Source organism: Typopeltis vanoorti, chromosome 17 (assembly GCF_054136105.1).
Source record: "Typopeltis vanoorti isolate ZY-2024b chromosome 17, IOZ_Tvanoo_1.0, whole genome shotgun sequence".
Classification (NCBI taxonomy): domain Eukaryota; kingdom Metazoa; phylum Arthropoda; class Arachnida; order Uropygi; family Thelyphonidae; genus Typopeltis; species Typopeltis vanoorti.
This window is the reverse complement of record NC_143565.1, coordinates 27,645,440-27,669,758: the sequence shown is the minus strand read 5'-3', so window position 1 is coordinate 27,669,758 and position 24,319 is coordinate 27,645,440. Positions and strand designations below refer to the sequence as shown.

Genomic DNA, 24,319 nt, shown 5'->3' with positions numbered 1-24,319 from the left:
AATTAAAGTTTCGTACCTCACAGAAATAACATGCTCAAGCATACAATTTATTTGTAGTGACACTTCTCAACGAGCAGTGTCGGTTCACTTGTTACATGCAGTGACAAATGTGCAAACGAATATCTGCGAGTCTAGCCGCAGCTGACCGAACATGATAATTCCTACACTGCGTTAGATTGCAGTGAATTGGTTTCATGTAATGATAATTGAGAAAATATAATTCTTTTCATATTTTCAACAGTGACACTTCTTATAATTCAGCCTTGTATCTATAATAAATAAATAATTATATATGTTATTTTAACAGAAGAAAATAAAATAAGATTTACCAAAAATATTTCGCCCTCGCCATGAACACAGACCAATAACAAAAGTTTCATATCTCACAGAAATAAACCACGCAAGCACACAATTTATCTGTAGTGAAACTTCTCAATGAGCAGTGTCGGATTCACTTGTTACATGCAGTGACAGGTACAAACTAATATCGGAGAGTTTAACTGCAACTGGCCAAACGTGATAATTCCGACGCTGCGTTAGATCACAGTGCATTTGTTTCATAATCTAAAGTACTTTGGTACTTTAGATTACGAAATGGTTAATCAAGCAATTCCAATTATTAACTATTCAGTCAATGTCAAAATATAAGTTGTACCCTTCACATGTTGTATTGCATATATATAGTTATAAGCATTGTTATTATTTATAAATGCAAAAAATTTAATTTTTTTTGTTTTTCGTTGGGGATGCTGCTGTGTTGCAGTGCTTATGTACAAGCTGCCACTGCATTCAAGGCTTAAAAATCACCTTCAGTCAGTGCCTTAAACATAGATCTCCACACTATCCTTCAATTGGGTGGGGAGGGGTATGGCAATCTGGTCACCTTCAATGCCACCAAAATACAGCCTTGCCTTTTCTCCCATTAAAAGGACCTCAACTGACATTTACCTCTTACTTCTCTTAGCATAAACATATCACATCAGTATCTTCCTCAGCTTCAGAAAACTAGACATTTTTTTCTGCTAAAGATGCTACTTTTTACCCATCCAGCTACTTACTCTATAAATCCCAAATCCACTCTTAGAATACTGTTTGCATGTTTGAGTTCTGCATCTACAATCTCCCTAAAAATTCTTAGGGAGAATTTTCAGAGCAGAGTATAGCTGATAGGTCATCCCTCTCATTAACTTTGTTTGATCTTTATTTCACAGATAAACTCTTGCAGCTGTCTTTTTTTTACATGTACTTCTACTCGTTCTCCACTTTCATTTTTTGGGTCTGTTAAGAGAAAAGCAACAACTGTCCAACATCTCTTTTCAGTACAATTGCAAATACACCAAACTCTGCTTCTCATCTTTCTGTTTTATTCAATCTACTTCTCTCCTTTGGAACTACCTTCCTCATGAAGCGTTCCTGAAACCTCCAACTCCTCAAGAAAATGTTAGATTTTTCCCTCCCTTTTATCCTTGCCACACTCTGCACGTGACACTGCTATGTTATATGTTCTTCTATCTCTTTTGTACAGGATCAGTATTTAAAAAGGGTGAAGGCGATAAATTCCTGTGTAGTGTAAAATATTGAAAGATTGAGCCATTGGGGATAGGGGGATTAGAAAGAAAGAAAGGACTTGGCTAGCTGACTCTGAAACTAATCATAGGAAGAAAGACACTTTTGGGGAAGGGGAAAATATATATATCCTAGTTCCTGCACCTTTTTAGAAATCTTACTAGATTTCTTTACATACCTTTAGATGCCCACAAGCAGTGTTTTGAAATTTGCAATGAATAATCTAAATGTTGTATTGAGTTAAATGGAAATTATATTGAAAATAAATAAACGATTCATCTTTTATTTGCTCTTTGCTTTTTATATATTTGCTCTTTATTTTTATATAAATTTTGTCTCATTATTTAACGTACACAATGTGTATTATCTCTACCTGGTGTTAATTTTAATTTTTGTTATTTTTATTTATCATTTATATAGGTGTATGTTGGTTTCCAAGTACAGCTTGATCTCACTGGCATCTTTATGCATGGAAAAATTCCTACCCTGAAGATATCTCTCATCCAGATTTTCAGAGCTCACTTATGGCAGAAGATTCATGAGAGCATTGTAATGGATCTCTGTCAGGTAAAAATTTCATAATTATTTTAAACAGGAAACTTTTGCTTGCCTATTTCTAAGGTGTTTGTTAAAAGTGCAACATTGACATTGTGTAATTAAAGAACTAAATAAAAATGGTTAATTTTTATTTAATAATTTTGTAATAGTTTTAGTGCAGTAAAGAAATATTAAATCCTCCTTTACCAACGCAGTACCTTAAAACCAATTTTATCAGTAAATATTAGATTAGCATTGAATATTTGGCTGTTCTGTCATCTGTTAGTAGCTTCAAATAGCTAAAAATTGTGTTGGAACTTAATAGTGTATTATTTTTCCTCTTTAAAAAATATAAGGTATTTGATCAAGAATTGGATGCGTTAGAAATTGAAACAGTACAGAAGGAAACCATCCATCCTCGCAAGTCTTACAAGATGAATAGTTCCTGTGCTGATATATTACTTTTTGCAGCATATAAATGGAATGTTTCTAGACCATCACTTTTAGCAGATTCAAAGTGAGTTTTGTTTTAATATATACTTAGTCATTAATGATAAATAAGTATTCTTAATGTGTTGGTTGTATCGTTGCCTAACAGTAATGTTGCATCTTTAATGGATTAAGAAAACTTTTTCAGTTGCAGTCTGTATGTTGATGTTTTTCTGATCAAATTTGTGGGGGATCTCTCAGATATAAGATAAACTGTTTTATACATAGGTACAGTTCTCCATTTTCATATTTTGCAAAGGGCACAAAATCAAGGAATTTAATCAGTTCAGTCCACAATAACAGTGTTACAAACTTGTCATTGTCAGTGAGAACAAATTTATCATTACTTGAACTCTTTCTCCCACTTAGTAGCTTTGTCATCTTCAATACATTTTTATATCTATATGGATTTTCTTGAAAATGCCAAAAAATACTATTTATTTATTTTTTATGCTCATCTCAAACATAAAATGTTGTTTAACAGTAGTATATTTGAACTATGGCTGAGTTGAAGGTTTGAAAGAATCACCTATTTAAATTAGATATGTAAGACAAAAATTTGAAAAATATACATTAAGGAAAGTTCTTTCTAAGATTGCAAATAGAGGGACTGAATAATGAAGCTTTGATCAGCATACCCAAGAGATATTCTTTCTGTAATGGTGGGGGGGACTCATCAAATGACTGGTTGATTTTTAATTTATATGAAAATATGTACTAACTTCTACAGCCTATCCCTTAAATGTATATAGGAAAACCTCACTTAATGCGATTAATTAATCCATTAATTAATGTGATTAATCCATCCAATTAATGCAGGCTAAACAAAATCCTGTTAAGCACATACAATAAACAATAGGAATTATTATAATTCATCCATTGGTTAGCATAAATTTAGAAAGAAAATTACTGTATAAGCTATATTAGAGTATAAAAATCATCAAGATTAATAAAAATCAATTGCTTAAATTTTTATTTAATGTCTAAACATTTGATTGAGCCAATTTTTTACAAAAAAATTAAGTAAAGATGTTTGAATCGTGCTCGACTTTTTCATCTTATCATGCAATTAGCTGGCGATTGCTTTATAAAGAATTTGGTGGATTTCAAAGCTTGATTCCATATCATGATCAGCATCAAACAAAATTTCATTCTCAATGTGATTGAAAACTAGCTCAAGCTCTTTTGCAGTTAACTTCTTAGTTGTAACATTCTCTTCTTGTTCGCACTCCTCATCTTCTTCATATGCACACTATTCTTCTAGTTGAAGGAGATCATTCTCACTTAACTGTTCTGAATGTGAATTGAGCAAGTTTCCCACATGTGCATTACCCAATTCATTATATCCAAGTTCTTTTCTAATTGTGCTGATTTCTTCAATAATGTTAGATCTTGGATTTTGCACACAATAAACTAAAATAGGCTTGAGTTTAAAGTCACCTTCTGCATTGCCTCCAAATAAAAACGTAAGACGATCTTTAGATACCTTGTATCCTGGTCAAGATACTTCAGTTTTAGCTAGAAAAGTTTTTGTTGACACGCACTTCCAAAAGTGACCAATTTCGTCGATGTTGAATATTTGCTGATCGTCATAATTACCCTCCTTAATTATGCTTTATAATTCTTCTGGAAACTTGGCTACAGAATCTTTATCTGCACTAGCTGATTTCCCAATTATTCTTATGTTATGCAATCCAGTTTGCTTTTTAAAACGGTCAAACCATCCTAAACTCTCAGTAAAGCTTTTACATTCCTCTTGAAATTTGGTCTCTTTCAATGAGGTAAAAATATCGAGAACTTTTGCCTGAATATTCCCTGTAGTAAGAGGCATTCTTTTTTGGTTATAATCCACAATCCAGAGTGATAGAAGACCCTCCATCTCGATCATTAAATTCTTCTATGTCGGGTAATTTGTATGCTTAAAGAAGCAATGGCAACTTTTCCCTTGTTCTTTGTATTCTTTGCTCTTATTCCATATATCGTTCATTTATATTCCATATATCGATCATCTATAAGATGATCCCCAATTTTAAACCAAAAATTGGGGATCATCTTATGCACTGGAGGGAGGGGAGAGACCCGTGGTTGCCATGGCAAAACTGCCGGTACCTTGTCTCTGCGAACAAGCTTCCGCCAATCACTAGCCTTTGTTAACTCTGTCGATTAACATCATTAACGGCTGATTCTGAATAAATCAATCAGAACTCTGAAAGCTGCAACTCGTTGGCGGGGTAAGTTAATGCATTAATAATATTTTGTTTTAGCATTAGCCCATAAAAATGTCCGAAAATAAAAAAAGATTTTTTACATTCTTCAAAATTCAAGTTCAAAATCATCAATTACACAAAAGAACATGGAAATAAAGCTTCAGAGAGACAGTTTGGACCTCCTCTTACTGAGTGTATGATTAGACAGTGGAGATATTTAAAATATTGATTTCTTAATTTTGGGTTTGACAAAGTAGGGTTCGTTTTGTACATGGGGGCGTCTTATATACAGAAAATGGTAGTCTAAACTGTGGGCTCACTGTATCTTAGGTCTCCCACAATCGTATCACTATCATGTCTTTTAATGACTCCCAACATTGTCTCTTAATGAGCCTCGCTGCAGGTTGGCTACAAAAAATTTCATTTAACGTTAAAAAAACTGATTAATCACTCACTTAAAGTGGGAAATGGTATCATTTCACTCAATTGCGCTGATTATTGCGCTTATCGAATTCCCGTTAAGAGAGGTTTTCCTGTACTCTTTTTGATTTTAGTTTTTACATTTTATTGCAAAAGATGAAATCAATTCAAATGTAATAAATGTTTTGCAATTGACTTGCTTTTATATAGAGATACAATGGATGGAACAACCACACAAAAATTCTGGATTGATGTTCAACTCCGCTGGGGTGATTATGATTCTCATGACATTGAGAGATATGCACGTGCAAAATTTCTTGATTATACTACAGACAATATGAGTATTTATCCATCACCAACTGGTGTACTGATTGCAATTGATCTGGCTTATAACCTCCACAGGTAATTATAATTATGTCTCTTTATCTTTGCTATTAGTGTTAATTAGAATAGAAATAGTTGTTTGTGTTGTACACTTCACTATCATCAAATTTCTGACATATACCTCAGGTGGTCTACAGGATATTTTGATAGTGCTACATGAAAAAGTTACATCATTACTAATTTCCTATTGACAGTTTTCCTCCAAATTAATCTGTTATCTGTCAAGACTAATATTAAGTTACAATTTACAAATACAAGTTTAAGTGGATATTTACAGAGTTTACATGTACATTAGTAAATAATCTTTTAGCATCACTTCTGATTAACAACTCTGACTTTGGGGAATGGTTTACTTGGAAATCAGAGTTTAACACTAATATCATTTCTAATATGATACTTTTACTGATGTCATCTGTCCACCCCTAATCTTTTTCAGAACTCTTACAACTGTGATCTCCAGTCTTTTATTAACTGTTTTATTTCTAACCCAGCTCTCAGATTTATAAGTTAAAAATGGTTTGAACACTGTCTTGTATTCAGCTAGTTGAGTGTTTTGATTGATTTCTTTCTTATTCCACATAAATTTATTAAGTTAACTTCCTACTCCACCAGGTTGGGTAATTCTATTGTCTATTTCCATATTTAATTTGCCATAATCACTAAAAAATATGCCTAAATAGCTGAAATGTTTTAGTTGTTCTATAGGTTCTTTATTCAGAATGCTGTTGGATTTTTCAGTGTTTCTTTTTATGTTCATTGTCTGTCTTTTTATTGCTAATTTTTATACCAAATTTATCACAGTAGTTATTCATTTTGGTTAGGAGATCCTGCAGACTTGTACTGGATTCATTTAGACGTTTAACATCATCTGCATAAAGTAAAAAGCTGAGATAACCTTCTGCAAATTTTGATATAAGTTTTAATGCCACTTTCCTTCATATTGTGACCCATATAGATCATGAATGATATGAAAGATAATGTATATCCTTGGCTCACGCACTATTTATCAAACCATCTGTCTGTACCTCCTTCACTTCTAACTACTGATTTTCAGCTTAAATATAGATTAAATATTGCTTGATGATGTCCCATTTACACCATATAACTGTAACATTTTGAATAGCTTTTCTCTTGACACCTTATCATATGCTGCTTCCATATCTATGAAACTTAAAGCAGGTCCTTGTTATAGTTCCATGACTTCTCCACTGTTTGTCTTAAAGTGAAATTTGATCTGGAATCCAGCTTGTTCTTCTCCAAGGTTCCCTTCTCTATATTTCTTAGCTATTTCTCAAGTATATTTGCATGGATCTTAACAGAAATGCTAAGTAGGAAAGTTCCTCTGTAATTCTCACATTCAGTTTTTTTTTTTTTTTTTATTTTATTTATTTTTTTTTTTTTTATATAGATGGGTACTATTAGAGATCTGTATGGTATCTTCATTTGTTAATATATAATTAACTGAGTGCCACAGAACTACCAAATTTGAATAATTATTAAAATTTATAAAAAAAAAAAATGATAACTTCATTATTCTGAAACATTTTGAAAGAAGTGACGTCATGTTCTGTTATTATTAAAGATGTCTTTAAAAGGAATTAAAGATGATAAAGGTGATATGAAAACTGGAGAAAAAGATATCCTTGATATATAGATTAATTACTTTGAAAAATTGCTAAATGAAACAATCAGTGACAGCACTGTGGTAAAAAACACTAAGGAGGCATGCAATCAGGAATTCATATCCATACTTAAAGTAGAAAAAGCCTTCAAAAACATGAAATGTGGAAAGGCAGCTGGAGTAGATGATATTCGATCAGAAATGCTCAAGTAGAGGAATAAAAATCTTACTGTGGCTGTTTGGCATAGTTCAGAATGCCTGGACAGAGGGCTGAATTCCAGGTGATTGGAGTGGAGCTCTCATATTACTTATCTATAAAAAGGGAAATAAAAAACTGAACGTGAGAATTACAGAGGTGTTTCTCTACTGAGTGTTCCTGGTAAGATTTATACAAGTATACTTGAGAAACTTCATGAAATCCCTGTAATACCAATCCCCAAGAAAGCAAATGCTCTGCAATATAACCAACACAAAACAATACCCTAATTACACACATTAGCAAAAATCTATTAAAAATAATACAAAACCAAATACATAAAATAAGATTCACAACTAGAGGAAGACCAATATGGATTCATGAAAGGAAAAAGAACAAGAGAAAATACTAAGCCTGAGAACTATAGTCAAAAAAAGAATAGAGCTAAACCAAAAAACGTATATATGCTTTATGGATTTAGAAAAAGCATTTGACAAAGTTAATTGGAAGACGATGTGGAATATTATGAAGAAAAGTCACATTGACTATAATGATAGAAGAGTAATGAAACAGATATATGTAGGACATATGCAATACATAAGAACAAATAATAAGGAAGAAACTGTACATATTAGATGTGGAGTAACACAAGGGTGCATATTATCACCCTTTCTCTTCAACATATATATTGAAAATGCCATCAGAGAAGTTAAAGAAAATACAAGCAGTGGCATAAAGATTGGTGGAGAAGAAATATTTTGCCTCAGATTTGCAGATGATATTGCATTCATAGCAAAAAGCAGAAGAAGACTAAAAAAGTTAATCAAAACAATAGATGAAATATTTAATAAATACCACATGAAAATAAATTTTGAAGAAACCCAAATTCTACTGCCAAGAAAGAAACCAAAGATCATAAAGAAAATTAAATGGGAAAGAGATAAAACAAGTACCTAGGGAGTACAATAAATGAGCAAGGAAGATCATAAGAAGACATAAAGATAAGAATAGGCATAGCAAAAAAACAATTCAATAAAATGGAAAAGGTATTAAAAGGAAACTTAAGTCTAAAACTAAGGAAAAAAACTTATATATGGAGTATAGCACTTTATGGCAACAAAACATGAACAACGGGAACAGGAGATATTAGAAGACTGGATGCATTTGAAATGTGGTGTTGGAGATGAATGCAAAAGATAAAATGGACAGACAAAAAATCTAATGAAGAAGTGCTTAAGGAAGTAAATGAACCCACAACACTGATAAAATCATTAATAACAAGAAGAGACAGGTGGATTGGACATATCTTAGGACATGAAAGTCTGACAAGAAGAATAATAGAAGGCAAAATCAAAGAAAAAAGAGAAAAAGGAAGGCCAAAGAAAAGATACTTTGATCAAATAAAACAAAGCAGTGGATTAAAAACATACTACAAAATAAAGAGGAAAGCAAACAGAAGAGAAGAATGGAAGGAAATGCTGCTGTGTTACCAGTATTTAGACTGATGCAATAGAAGAAGACTTAAGAAAGATTGTGGAAGAGAGGCTTGGTGAAGAACAACCTAGATTCAGGCCTTATAGAGGCTGTCAGGATCATATTTTCACTTTACGACAAATAGTTGAGAAATCATGGGAAAATAACAAAGATCTGTATTTAAGTTTTGTAGATCTGGAAAAGGCATATGACAATGTGTCAAGAGAGAAGTTATTCAAAACGCTACAGTTATATGGTGTCAATAGTACATTATATCGAGCTGTACTTAGTCTTTATTTGAGTTGTAAGTCAGCAGTTAGAATTGAAGGAAGCACAGGAAGATGGTTTAATGTTAAATCTGGTGTTAGACAATGATGTACATTATCCCCTCTGTTATTCATAATCTATATGGATCACATTATGAAGGAAAGCGATATTTAACCTGATATCAAAATTGGAGATCTTAATCTCAGCTCTTTACTTAATGCAGATGATGTTATACTTTTAAATAAATCCAGTACAAGTCTACAAGATTCCCTGACTAAATTGAATAGCTCTTGTAATAAATTCGGTATGAAAATCAGCAATAACAAGACAAAGACAATGAAAAAAGACAGAAACATTGAAAATATCAGCTGCATCCTAAATGGAGAATCTATAAAACAAGTAAAATATTTCCACTACTTAGTCAAAATGTTTAGTGAAGATGGTAAGTTAAATATGGAAATGGACAACAGAATCAACAAAGCCAGTATAGTAGGAAGTCAACTGAATAAATTTATATGGAATAAGAGAAAAATTAGTAAAAATACTAAATTAGCTATATACATTAGTGTTCAAACCAATTTTAACTTATGGATCTGAGAGCTGGGTTAGAAATAAAACATTTGAAAGACTAGAGACCACAGATATGAGAGTTCTAAGAAAGATTGGGGACACGAACAGGTGGCAATATATTAAAAACGAGGATATTAGGAAAGAAATTGATATTGTTAGCATCCAGGAATATATTAGCAGAGTTAATCTCAGGTGATATGGTCACTTAAAGAGAATGGGAGAGGAAAGATTAGCAAAACAAGTGTTCTCTGCCAGGTTGGCAGGAAAAAGACCTAGAGGATGACCAAGATATAGGTGGATTAATGCAGTAAAAACTGCATTAGAAGACAGAAATATAAGATCTTATAATGTTGGAGTCTTGATAGGTAACAGATTGAATTAGAGAAATGCAGATAGGAAGGTTCATGTTAGGAATTTGACGATGACTATTATTGTAGTGCTTAAGGGGATGGGACAAAATGGTAAATGAAACTTGGATGAAATTATAGCCTGTAAACCTGATCTTCGCAGTATACTTTCCAATTGGTGGTGTCTGTGAATAAGCTACGTTAAATTGTTCTCCCACATTTTATTTTTATTGCAAGTGTTTTTCATGCAAAATAATCAGTAAATGGAAAACTATCAGAGTACTAAGGAGCCGATTATTTCTGCACAACTTGTAAGTACCCATAGTCGATCAAATCAGTTCTCTTTACAATTATTAAACAACCACGTGAAAGCGCCTGCTGTGCCTACCGTATGGAATAAAGATGATGACAACAAAGGCCAACAATGAAAGAGAATCTCGAGTCTCATCAGTATCGCTGTCGATCGCCAACAAACCAAATTACAATATGAAGTGCCTCAGTTGTAAAACCAAAGTTACTGGAAAAAAAAAAAGGTATATTATGCTATTTCTATTGCCACTGGCAACATGCTTCCTGCGCAAAAATAGATGAATCAGTGCACCTTTTTATCGATCTCAACCAGCCTTTCTTCTGTTCAATGTGCCTTCCTTCTGTAAAACAGCTACTGAATTTAGGCAAATGCGTCGAACAACACCTTAATACTATGATTGAAACTTTCTCTTCCAAAATCCAAATGCTGGAAACTAAGCTCGAGATACTCGACAACCAGCGCCTGATTACAAGTGCACCCTTGCCCACTGATGAACCCTGCAACCTAATAGCATCAACAGTACCTGAGTCGATTGAGGCCGAAAACAAGAGACTTAACATTGTTATCCTGAACTTTCCAACGGAAAACGGTAAATCATTAAAAGAAGACATCAGCAAATTAGCAGAAGAATGCAACTTCGATCCCATAAACAAAAGAAAGGATGGAACGAACTTTCCATATCTCCTGAAAGTGACCTGTGACACACCGATACGCTCCTCCAAATTAATAATGGCAATAAACAACAAGTTAAAGGACACTTGCCCCCGTTCACACATGTTTGTTCAACCTGACTTAATATTTACACAGAGGGAACAAAAATGCCAACTTCAAAGACAACTTGAAGAAAATGCCAAAATAGAGAATACAGTTGGATCATAGACTACAAACAAGCCAAACTAGTGCAAAAATCAAGTGATGCCACCAAGGAGACATGTATGCAGGCACTGCATAGGAAATGTGCAAGACCCTTATGGTGAAATACATGCCTCACAGAACCTTGCATATCCACATCACCAACATCCATGGCCTTAACTCCAACCTAAATAGTGTTCACTACTATCTGCAGTCCACCAAACCCCACTTGCTCTTTTTAGCAGAAACTCAAATCTCCCCCTCTCCCCCAGCACTATCCATCTCAACCTTCCAAACTACACACTGTTTAGCTTCTTTCTGCCCATGGGTGGCGCCTGCATGTATATCTACTCTGACATAACCTGCCAGAGAGCACCTAACCTAGAATCGCCCAATTTTGGCCTTCTTTGGTTAAAAATATCCCTTCCCCACTCAGTCAAATTCATCTGCTGTCTCTATCGCTCTCCTAATGCCACCAACCACTCCTCTGAGCTCTTTAATTTTCTCTCCTTAAAAATTGATTTTCTCCAGTCCTACTTTCCTAACAGCGAAATTATCCTGCTAGGAGATTTTAATGTCCATAACACCAACTGGCTTTCCTCCTCCAGTTGTACAGATCTTGCAGGCTGCAACTTCAATCACTAACATAGTTAGTGGTTGCAAGCTGTTAGTGTTAGTTGTAAGGTTGTTAGTGATTGCAATCACTAATAACCTTACACAAATTGTTCACATGCCAACCAGAATACCATTTGTATGGATCTTGCAGGCTGCAACTTCAATCACCAACATAGTTAGTGATTGCAAGTTGTTAGTGTTAGTTGTAAGGTTGTTAGTGATTGCAATCACTAATAACCTTACACAAATTGTTCACATGCCAACCAGAATATCAGATAACCTGAAACTCTCCCCAAATATCCTAAATCTCTTCCTTACCAATGACCCTTCCAAATATGCAGTGAATATAGTGAGCCCCCTGGGTAATTCTGACCACAATCTAGCGCTCATTTCCTCCCCAGGGCAACAACACTTCTGGTACAAAGACTTACTAAGCAAACTTCGATCATTTGGGCTATCTTGTGACTTCTGTAGTTGGCTTGCCAACTTTCTATCTGGATGCACACTATGCATGATGGTAGACGGTTCCCTATCCTTTCACCATCCAACTAATGCTGGGGTTCCGCAAGGTTCTGTTTTCTCACCAATCGTCTTCCTTCTGTATATCAATGACCTACTTCAGTTGACCTCCAATCCAATACACAGTTTTGCAGATGACAGCACATTGCACTCCTCCCTGTCATTTGACAAACCTTACTCTACACCAGAGTTTCAAAAATTGTGTGTTTAGCGGAACACCAGTGTTCTGCAGAAAGTGAATACGTGTTCAGTGAAAATTTATCAAAATTAATATTAATATGAGCCTGGAATAGTTTTAAATGCTGCGACTCTAACCAGGATGTTCCGTTAAAAATTTCATGATTTGTGAAGTGTTCCAAGGAAAAATTTGAAAAATGCTGCTCTACACAACTCACTTCAACCTACAGAACATCAACCACCACTGCCTTCAATTCTTTTCTCCAAGCCATCCTTCAATGGGCTTAGATAGCCTCGTCAACTTCAATGCTAGTAAAACCCAGTTCTGTTTTATTTCTCACAAAGGAACAATTTTCCTCCAATATTATTTTTGATAACACTCAAATTTCCAGACACTAAGAGATTTCTCTTCTTCGAATTACTCTGACATCAGGCCTCTCCTCGCATGAACACATCACAACCATTGCATCCTCGGCTTCCAAAAAACTAGGATTTCTCTTTCGATCAAGACATTACTTTGCCTCTAAACAGCTGTTAACCTTATACAAGTCACAAGTCTTCCCAGTTATCGAATACCCCTCTCGCATTTGGAGTGGGGCTCCTAAAAGCTCCCTAAAAATGCTTGACCCAATACAGAGGAGAGCAATTAGGTTAATAAATGACTCATCTCTTACCAACTCACTCTCCTCATTTTCACATAGATGTTTGGTCTCTGCAATTTTTGTATTTCACAAATATTTCCATGGCAAATGTTCATCTGATATAGCATCAATGATTTCCCACTCAGTACTAAGCCCATTGGAACACATACAGCTGCCACCCAACATCCTTTCACAGTACACCTTGAAATCCCCAGAACAGGTTTCTTTTCCTTCTCCTTCATCCTTGCTACTGCTGTACTGTGGAACAGTCTTTCCCCTGATGTATTTCCCAAGGAATACAATATACAGACTTTTAAGTCAAATGTAAACAAGTTTCTCCTTTCCCAACCCACTACCCATATATGGTACTAACATACTATAGGTTGATCAACCAATCTCTCATGTATGGGTCCAACATAAAAAACTTGGAGGGAAAAACTAGATTTGAAAAGGTAGAGAGTTTTGGGAGGATGGTGAAAATTATCTATTATTCTGGTGGATAGTGGCAAATTTGCAAATTATTGCTGACTTAAAATACTTTAGCATTTCTAGTAACTTAGGCAGTGGAATTGATAAAGGGCAAACTTTGACTTGTGAAATGTTATGGTCATCATCTTGAAGATGACCTGGCTATTTGGATAGTTAGAGTGCAGAAAATTAAGCTGCTTCAGAGATAAATATTTAAAGAGGTCTGAATTATTAGTTGGCAATGATTAAGACAGGATACAAGCAACAGAAGGAAATAAGAAAATTTTGAGCCAGAGAAAATCATGTGATGTTAGATATTAGATGTCACAAATGCATAAATGATATTGTGACCCTGCTGACAAGAAATCATGCTGAGTGTAGCAGCTGAAACAAACAATGGTTTTGCCTGTCGAGTCTGGATATCTGTAAGTGGTGGTGCACATCATTTTGATGCCATCAACATGAAGATGATCTCACAATTTGGATAGTTAGATTGCAGGAAGCAAGAAAATTTTGAGCTAGTGTGAAAATCATGTGATGAAAGTACTGTGTACTTTAGTGTGAAAGTAAAGTAGTTAAAGTACATGTCTCAAATGCAGAAGTGATGTTGTGACTCTCAGATTTGAATTTATATGTGTATATATATATTAGCAATAATTAGTCTGCTTCCAGAATAGAAATATGTACTTAACCATTATTATTACCATTGCTCTTTTTTCCCAGAATTGCAGACATTTCTCTGTATGACTAAAATTCATTCTAATCCACTATTCAGGTGTCCATCAAGAATCAGCTTGTCTGTCATCCTGTAGCTTTTGAATCATATAACTTCACCTTACTATTGCGGATTTCTGTTTTACTCTGAATATAACATCTTATTGTAGGAATGTCACCTTTTTTTTTGTCATCTCACTACCTCCAACTATATGTTATTTCCCTAATTCCTCTGCTAGCCTCTCTCTTTTTCATTGATCCTTCTTATTGATGACAGTGAATATAAAAATAGTAGTTTTTATGCTCAGCACACTTGATAATTCAAATGTGTGCTAAGCATAATATAGCATTTAACCTTATAAGCAATTTATTTAAGTTTGTAATCAGATGCAATCAGATCTGAATTGCATTATGTTATTGGAGGAGTGTGAAGTGTTGATTAGTGTCTTGCACAGAATAGCATGCTGTCACTATAGTTACTTTTTTATAATTTAGTTGGTTTTGAGGTTTGGAGGGAAAAACTAGATTTGAAAAGGTAGAGAGTTTTGGGAGGAATGGTGAAAATTATCTATTATTCTGGTGGATAGTGGCAAATTTGCAAATTATTGCTGACTTAAAATACTTTAGCATTTCTAGTAACTTAGGCAGTGGAATTGATGAAAGTACTGTGTACTTTCATCAATTGTATTGTATTGTAATATCATTAAAATAAGTTATGAGTTAATTATTATAGTTGAAAATTTGAAAGTCAAAATTGGTCTTGATGGTACATTCCTCAGATTTCCACCAAATGGGCAGCATACCTGTCTTTGTTTTTGAATTAACCTTTTTTAGATTTGGAAAATGTGAATTGTAGAAATACTATTTCTACAATTCAACACAGTACTACATTAGGAGTTTTTTTGTTTTTTTTTTTCATTGAATTCTTTGATCTGTATCCATGGCATGGTCTGCCAACCCAGAATGGCTGTATTGCAAATAATGAACCTAGCTTCCATCTTCTTCCAGATGGATATTCTTCTTCTTCCAGTTTGTCCAAAGTATTTTAGTTTTCAGAAGGAAGAGATGCTGTAGACACCAGATTGGGGATCTTTTGGAGAGGCAAGGGTAGCTAATTTTTGGTATAGCTTGAAAGAAGTCTTTGTTATATCGTTTTAGAATGCATGCAATTTTTTATGAGGTGCTTTGGCTGTAAAGGATGGCAGCAGATTTTGGTGTGCAGGAAGTTGGATTTGGAGGATAGGCAAAGAGTTCTGATGATTTTGTGAAAGGAGGAGGTCATTAGCTTTTTAAAGTGTCCTGGATGTGATGATTTCAGTCGGCAGGCTAATGTAGTCAGAGCAGTTTTTCTAGCTTTTAGGTTTTTGATGACACTTCTGCTCAGAGGTGTGGTGATGTGACAAAGGTGATGGATGTACTTTCCAGTGTGGGTGGATAGTGAAGCAGATTCTTGGCTGTTGAAGTATTCTAAAAATATTATCAACATACTCCAGCCATATTGTTGGTTTGATTGGTTGTAGTTTAGAGCTGTATTTTCAAAATGTTGCATGAAAATATTAGTGGGATATAGTTATGCCTTCAATCTGCTTGTAGGTTTTTCCTTGAAAAGTAAAATAACCAGAGTGTATTGTAAAAGTGAACAAGGCTGATATGTGAGGGAGAAAGAGAATCTAAATTAATTTTGGAGTTTCTTTTATGGGTACATTAGTGAATGCAGAGGCTATATCAGAACTACTCATAATATCATATGGGTAATACTCATAGTATTGCCCACATGTCTCTTTGAGGATAATATCTGAAAATCAAGATATAAAATGCATGGAGTTTTAACACAGGAAAAAGTGTGCCTTAATGAGAGAAAGCTGTTGGGCTGTGTTTGATTGTCTTATAAGTAGGGGAAGCAGTATTGCCCACTCTGGGTCTCAAGGACATAATTCAGTTTGTGTATTTTTGATAATTCATAAATCTGGGGAGGCCTTGGATTATATAGTTTGTTTTTGGATAGTTTCAGAAATCCCAGGATGCAATGCTGTGTAAAGGAGTGCCTTGTTATATGTTTGGGTAGGATCATCATTTAAGCAATACATAGGCTGATCTCTGAGTAAGAGTGACATTTTTTATTACATTTAGAATGATCTAGTTCTACCATAGTGTTATCGTTACCTTCTTAGAAAAATAATCTGATTTTGGCATAATTCTGCATAGGATCAGTTTTTTTTCTTTGCAAGTCTTGCTCGTCAGTTTTGATATAGCCTCCCTCTTTACTAATGTCCCTCTCAAACCCACTATATGACTGTGCTACATAGGTGAAGTGTTCTCTATTTCGCCACATCCTGGAATATGTTGGAAACATTTTTAGCACACCCAAACAGCAAACACCTGAGGATCTTTTATCATTGAAAAGGAAAGCAGTAACTGTCTGCACCTTCTTGACACTTTGATCATCTGGCTGTCTAACAAGTTCTTATCTGTTTCTGTTTATAAAAACCTACACAATGAATGGTACATTTAATCCATCATCTCTGACAGAACAACCACCTCTTCCAGCAGTATGGTGTTGTTAAATTCTTAGCAAATAAATCATTTGTTGTGATCACACTAGCTCTACTGAAATCACTCTCATCCAAGACACTTTTTTTAAGACAATGGCTTCCCCATTTACAAATTTTTCAGAACTCTCTGCTATCCTCCTAAACCCAATCCTCCAGAAATCCATAGCACAAAAATTCCATTATCATCCTTTATATTTAGGACACCTTAAAAAAATTGCATGTATATTATAAAGTATAATATTAATAGACCAAAAATTAGATTCACTTATCCTTTCTGTTCTCTTGATCATCCTATTGTCTACAGCATCTCTTGCTCCTGCAAATTGACATTTTATAGAAAAACAGGAAGAACAGCCGATATTCATCTAGAAGACCACAGAAACTAACTGCATTTCAACCATTCTGGGGTGGCAGACCATGCCATGGATACAGATCATTGGATTCAATGGGGGAGAACTTACCTTTTATACAGAAACAGATATAAATTTGAGAGACAGTGTCTAGAAATCTACCACAGTATTATATTTTTCAAACTAAACAAATTTGGCAGCCTTACATTACCAAATCATCTTGAGACTTTCAGCAAGATTCCATCACCATACCTATAACAGATGCCAGTTTAGGACTGTAAGATCCTGCATTTTACTCACTCTATGTTTGCTTTCCTGCTGGTGCACATGTGCTTGGTATATTTCTTTGTACCCATGATGATGTCTTGGTGACTAAGTGAAACATTGGTGTAATAATTTAATGGCTAAATAAATTCATTAGTTAATCATTATCCTTAGATAATGATTAACTAATGAATTAACTAAATTAACTTTCTCCTCTAAATATCCACTCAGGTAATGTTTCCATTCATTAGGTAATGACATATATCCCCCCCCCCACACACACACACCAACCCCTTATCATGTACTACATTGAACATTGTGATTACTATGTACATTCATTGTCCTTGAACTATGTTCAGGGAACATGTCAATGAAAATTCTATTAAATGGTCACCAGCACAAATAACTAACGCAATTAAAAATGTATACCCTATTTGCTTATTTTAATAATAATAGCTCTTAGTTGGTTATTGCATTAATATTTGAGACAACTGAGAGACATTTATATTCCCTTTTTATTTTCAGTGCATATGGTAACTGGTTTCCAGGATGCAAACCTCTGATTCAACAAGCTATGGCAAAAATCATGAAAGCAAATCCTGCACTCTATGTGTTGAGAGAACGAATACGTAAAGGTCTCCAGCTGTACTCTTCTGAACCAACAGAACCATACCTTTCTTCTCAAAACTACGGTGAACTGTTTTCAAATCAGATTATTTGGTTTGTTGATGATACAAATGTGTATCGCGTTACAATACATAAGGTAAGGATTTTTTTTTTTTTTTTGTGATTAATGTTTTACAGTTCCTTATAGTTTTACCATTGGTCTCATAATCAGATATATTTTTATTTTTATTTTTTTAATGAAGATTTTTTGTTTCTTTTATAAATTGGAGAGGGAAATAAATTATGCAAAATGATTTAAGCCATAATACTTTTGTAATTCCATTCATTTTCACTGATTTGCTTCATATACAGGCAGTTCTTGCTCTTGAATAGTTTCCAGATTTGAGTTATTTTTTCTAATATCAAGTATTAACAAAATCAAAAATGTCATTTATTTGTAATAAATAACTGCTAAACATTCATACATATGGCATTTCAAACCAAGTACATAGCTATACAATATGGTGCTGCTGTTCGTGCACTTGTTTGTCCAGACAGATTTAGAGCATTTCACTTAACATCACATAAAACAGTGTGAAGAGTTCAGTTGTGTGTTCTATTGTACATATTTAAATTATTTGTTACATTTAACTATTTAAATATGACTTTATTTATTTAAACTATTAACAGTAGTTTAAAGTATTAAACAATTGTTTCTTGACTTATTTAACATCACTGTGCTCAAATTCAATTGTTAAGAACATAACCCCTGTTTTAAACATTACATCTATTGGAAATAAATTCCTACTTTATGAACACATCTTAGGAACAAATTAACTTGTAAAATCAGTGACTACCTGTATCCATCCTAGCCCATGTGTAACATTTATTTGCTAACATGCCTTGCACCCTCTCTTGTGTGGGAGCAACATAAAATATACATTCTGTACCTTTCTGAAGATGTTTTTCTTCTTGTAGCTATCTAGTACTGATCTAATACTGATATATCGAGTACTGATCTAATTAGTTTCAGATAAAATGAAAGCAGTAGTTTAGGGATTTAATTCAAAAAATGAAAATTTGCATTATAGCAGAAATCTTACTAAAGTAGACAACCTGGTCATTTCTAGACACATTATACATTATTTGAAGAGTAATGCATAATGATCAGAATACATCATTGCCATTACCATAATAGAACCTACAGGGTGTTCGGGATAAATTTGACAGTTTCGTAAGGAAAAAGAAAATCTTCTTTGTATCTATTAAATTTAATGAATTGACAAAAAAACATTACAGGCAGAGTTAATTACAATACTATCAACAAGATTTACTCAAAATAACCACCATTAGCATCGATCACAGCTTCAATTCTGCTTCGGAACCTCGAACAAGCTGATGCTACAGTCTCCCTGGGAAGGGCCGCAAAAACTGTTTTAATTTTATCCATTAACTGGGCTTTTGTATTACTGGAAGTGCGATTGGTGTCTTTTTCAACTGCGCCCCATACAAAATAATCCATGGGGTTAAGGTCTGGGGAGTTTGGAGGCCAAACATTTGGACTGGTGAAGTCGTAGAAATTTTCAGACAACCATTTTTGACTTTTCCCAGAGGTGTGGCAAGGGGCCGAATCCTGCTGCCATACATACGGCCTACCATTGGCTACCCTTGTTATCCAGGGCTTGACTACAGTTAGCAACTCCACGAACAAAGCCCGAATTCCAATGCCAGGGTTCTTCAACACCTGTTCCTGCAGATTTGCGAGGAATTCTGCTGTACGAACGCAATCAGATCGTCTGCTAGGGATCTTTCTTCTTGCTACATCCTCGTAGTCACCATTGCAAGTCTCTAGTTCATGCCTGATTGTTTTTACTGTATTCAGGGAGCATTGGGCAGCAGTCGTAATATCCTTATTATGATGGCGGGCACGAATTATCATGATACAAGTTATTCTCTTCCATGATTCAGGTGGGTTCCAGCTATCCATCCTTTCTGACATCTTGTATATGAATGAAGAAGGGTCCAAACTTTTAAATGAAGAGAAGTGTGTGTTAATACATGTAACTTACGGAAAAATATAATTAATTATAAATATGTCAAATTTATCCCGAACACCCTGTATATATATATATATATATATATATATATCTTCTTTCTTAGCATAAACTTTCATTTCCTGATAACATGATCAGGAAATGACACTGTCTACCGGCAATTTATTCTTACAATTCATTTGTAAATATATAAGCTGTGTATTTTTTAATGCCTGGAAAAGAAACTTTTTTTTTTCTTGGAATCATTCATTCATTATTTGGTGCCACAAGTAAACATGTGGAGAGCAATTAACTTTTCTTAACAATTAACTAGAATCTACACAACTCTTAGTGACTGATCTTCAGGGCCGTTCTGTGGGTTTGCGCCGCCTGAGTGCAAAATTTTTGTGCCCCCCCCCCCCCCCCCCCTTAAAAATTAAAAGATCCCGAAGTACAATAACACGTTTCGAATCATTTTATTATACTGCACATTAAGAGGAAATCTCTCTCTCTTTCTGTAAAAAAATATAGCTTGATCCTTTTTCATTAACGTATGAATTTTTATTAGCTAATGCTGCTATTTAGAATTTATGATCAGAGATGCTGAAGCCTAGATTAATATCATGGCTTTTAAGACGTCATTAAAAGAATTTTTTTTTTAAGGGGAAGGGGCGGAAAAATATGCTACTGCACGTGGCGACAAAATTTCTAGGGTTGACCCTGTGGCCAGTCCTGGTGAATATGGTGTTTGAGGTAGATATTGAAATCCCAAGTCGTATATTGTCTGTTGGATTTCATAAGCAGGTGCATTGTCCTGCAAAAGCAACACGCCTCTGCTTAGTTTCTTGAACCGATTTTCCTTCAGTACCTCCTTCAATTCCTTCAGAGCTGCTGTAACAGTTTCATGTTACAGCAGCTCTGAAGGAATAATTCATTTCTTGAGGTAAGGTAAGGATTACACCATCCATATCCTAAAAGACAATGGCAAGAACTTTCCCTGCTGACTGTTTTCATTGTCTTTGTCTTTTTATTGCCGACCTTCATACCATATGTATTACAACAACAGTTATTCAATTTAGTTAGGGAATCTTGCAAACTTGTAGCAGATTTATTTAGAAGTATAACATCATATGCATAAAGCAAATGCTGACATTAACATCTCCAATTTTAATACCACTCTCCTTCATAATGTGTCCATATAGATAATGAATAACAGAGGGGATAATGCACATACTTGTCTGACACCAGATTTAACATTAAACCATCTTCCTGTACTTACTTCCTTCAATTCTAACTGCTAACTTACAACTCAAATAAAGACTAAGTATTGCTTGATATAATGCCCCGTTGACACCATATAACTGTAGCGTATTGAATAGCTTCTCTCTTGGCACCTTGTCATATGCATTTTTCAGATCAACAAAACTTAAATACAGATCTTTGTTATATTCCCATTATTTCTCAATTATTTGTCGTAAAGTGAAGATCTGATCCTGACAGCCTCTATTTGGCCTGAATCCAGCTTGTTCTTCACCAAGCTTTTCTTCCACAATTCTTCTCAACCATTTCTCAAGTATACTGGCATAAATCTTACCAGGAACACTCAGTAGGGAAATACCTATAAAACATTCAGTTTTATTTCCCTTTTTATATATGGGTACTATGAGAGCTCTACTCCAATCATCGGGAATTTGCCTCTCTGTCCAGGCCTTCTGAACTATGCAGTGCAGCCAGTGTAAGACTTTTATAACCATACTTCAGCATTTCTGGTCGAATATCATCTACTCCTGCTGCCTTTCCACATTTCAAGCCTTTGATGGCTTTTTCTACTTCGAGTATGTATTCCTGACTGTATGCCTGTTTTGCCACTATGCTGTCACTGCTTATTTCATTTAGCAATTTTTTGAAGTAATTACTCCATACTTCAAGGATATCTTTTTCTCCCGTTTTCATGTTAACTTTATCATCTCAGACTCCTTTTATAGCGCTCTTTCCTCCATTTCTAAGCTTCTTCAACAACCTCCAGAATATTTTGCCAATTTCTTGATATTTATTTTCTATGTTCTTGCCAAAGTCCTCCCATGACTTTTGTTTAGCTAGTTTACAAAGTGTTTAGCTTTCTTACATTTGTCTCTGTATTCTCTAAGAGCACAAGCTGACTTATTTGCCAGGAACTTTTGATATGCTTTCTTCTTTTCCTTCACTACCTCTTTAACTTCCTGTGTCCACCAGGGAGTTCTGATTTTTTTATCCTTGCAGACAACCTCACCACATGTCTCTCTGGCAGAATCAATCAATGTTTTCTTCAGAGTTTGCCACTGAATCTCCAAGGTTTGATTCCTGTTCTAAAACTCTTTCATTTTTTCTTCAATAATCTTTGTGTATTTTAGTCTACAGTTCACATCTGAGAGCTGCTCAACTTTTATTTCCTTTAAAACTTTCTTACATGCTATTCTTTTCAATATGAATTTCAATTTTATCCTGCTCAAGACTAAATAGTGATCACTTCCAATTTCAAATTCTCTGTACACGCTGGTGTTCTGCACCAGAGAGAAAACATCACTATCAACAATAACATAGTCAATGAGACTTTTCTTATTCCTTGCCTCTTCTCTCCATGTGAATTTGTGCATATTTTTATGTTGGACCATGGTGTTGGTAATAACCAGTCCATGTCCTGAGCAGAAATCCAACAGCTATTTGCCATTATTATTAGCTTTGCTCTTTTCTCCAAATTTTCCCAAAATATTTTTGTATGTCTCAAAATAATTTCATACTCTGGTATTTAGATCCCCAACAAAGACCAACTTTTCCTTTTTCATTGTGTCAGTTGCTTTCTCTAAAGACTCAAAAAATTCCTTCACTTCTACTTTAGTAGAACCTTCTGTGGGACCATAGGCACAAATAAGTCATTGTCCAGTTCCTCCATTCTGATATTTGCCCACATCACTCTACTTGAGACTGCCTGCCATTCAAGAAGATTAGCCTCATATTTAGTGTTGAATACTATGGATACTCCTTCTTTTCCTTGATTGTCATTGCCTGAATATAACATTTTGTATTTATTGCTCAGAAAGATCTCACCAGTTTTTGTCTTTTTTGTTTCAGTCACCCCTATTATGTCGATCTGGTACTTATCTAATTCCTCAGCTTGCTCCATTTCTTTGCCATTCAGGCTTCTTATGTTGATAGTACCACTCTTTAACTCTGGTGATTTTGAGTTGGGGTGCATTTTCAGATTTGTTCCAGTAGCTGACTTTTCGCTGTTCACCCTGGTTCCCTGGCGAAACACAATGTATAAATAAAAGTATTGATTGACCTTTAGTCTCTTCTTGTTAGCCCTGCATATGAAGTTTTCCTAAAACCCACAAATTTTAATCTGAACCCTACAGATTTGAAGACTTAAAGGCTTAAACAACCTTTTTTGTTACCTCAAGTTAAATACACTTCAAATTCCAGTTTAAATAGAAATAGAAATTGATAATTACTATTATTATGTGACACCTCAAGATTTGGAGGATTATATAATGGATTGTCCATTAGATGTTCTGATTGAAAAATCAGTCTAATAGCTTTGGATATAAACCTGAAAGCCTATGTACACAGGATGCTACTTATATGATTCCTTGTACCACCACTCCCCCCAAAAAAGAGAAGAGAAATAGCTGATAGCACTAAAACCACTTGTGGTGCAGTTGTCATTTCTTTTGCTGGAGCTGTTACTTTTCATACTGCAAAGATAAGCATAATATGAATAGAGCAGACATAAGTCACCTTTAAATTAGTTTTAAAATTGCAAGTGCCACTAAGATCTCATAAGAATCAACAGAAATCAACTGCATATGTGGTAAATTATATTTGACAGAGTGGCTCGGCATTAGAAAACCAAGCAGATAATGCTTTAGTTATTGTTCAACCCAACATGATCAGAATCATATAGTATGCTGAATCACAAAGATGAAGCTATAGGATGTGTGAAATCTCAGTAAAGCACTGATATCAATGATCATGCTTTACCAAGTTATACAGATTCACTCCTTATAATCCAGTAATCAGAATATCATGTGTGTTCATGATGGAAGCTAATTTCTTCTGTTTATCTGTATTTTTAGAGTTAGATATTGGCCCTTAAATAGTGCTG

At 34.5% G+C, this 24,319-nt stretch overlaps 1 protein-coding gene across 1 annotated transcript in view; it reads left to right on the top strand.

Moving 5' to 3' along the window:
- The window catches only part of Prp8 (pre-mRNA processing factor 8), a 411,861-nt gene that overhangs the window by 302,796 nt on the left and 84,746 nt on the right, over positions 1-24,319 (top strand). Inside the window, exons 29-32 of the mRNA XM_090407427.1 lie at positions 1,987-2,133; positions 2,460-2,620; positions 5,430-5,621; positions 18,065-18,302. Of these exons, the coding sequence (XP_090263553.1) occupies positions 1,987-2,133; positions 2,460-2,620; positions 5,430-5,621; positions 18,065-18,302 (738 nt within the window). The remainder of the gene's footprint in view (positions 1-1,986; positions 2,134-2,459; positions 2,621-5,429; positions 5,622-18,064; positions 18,303-24,319) is intronic.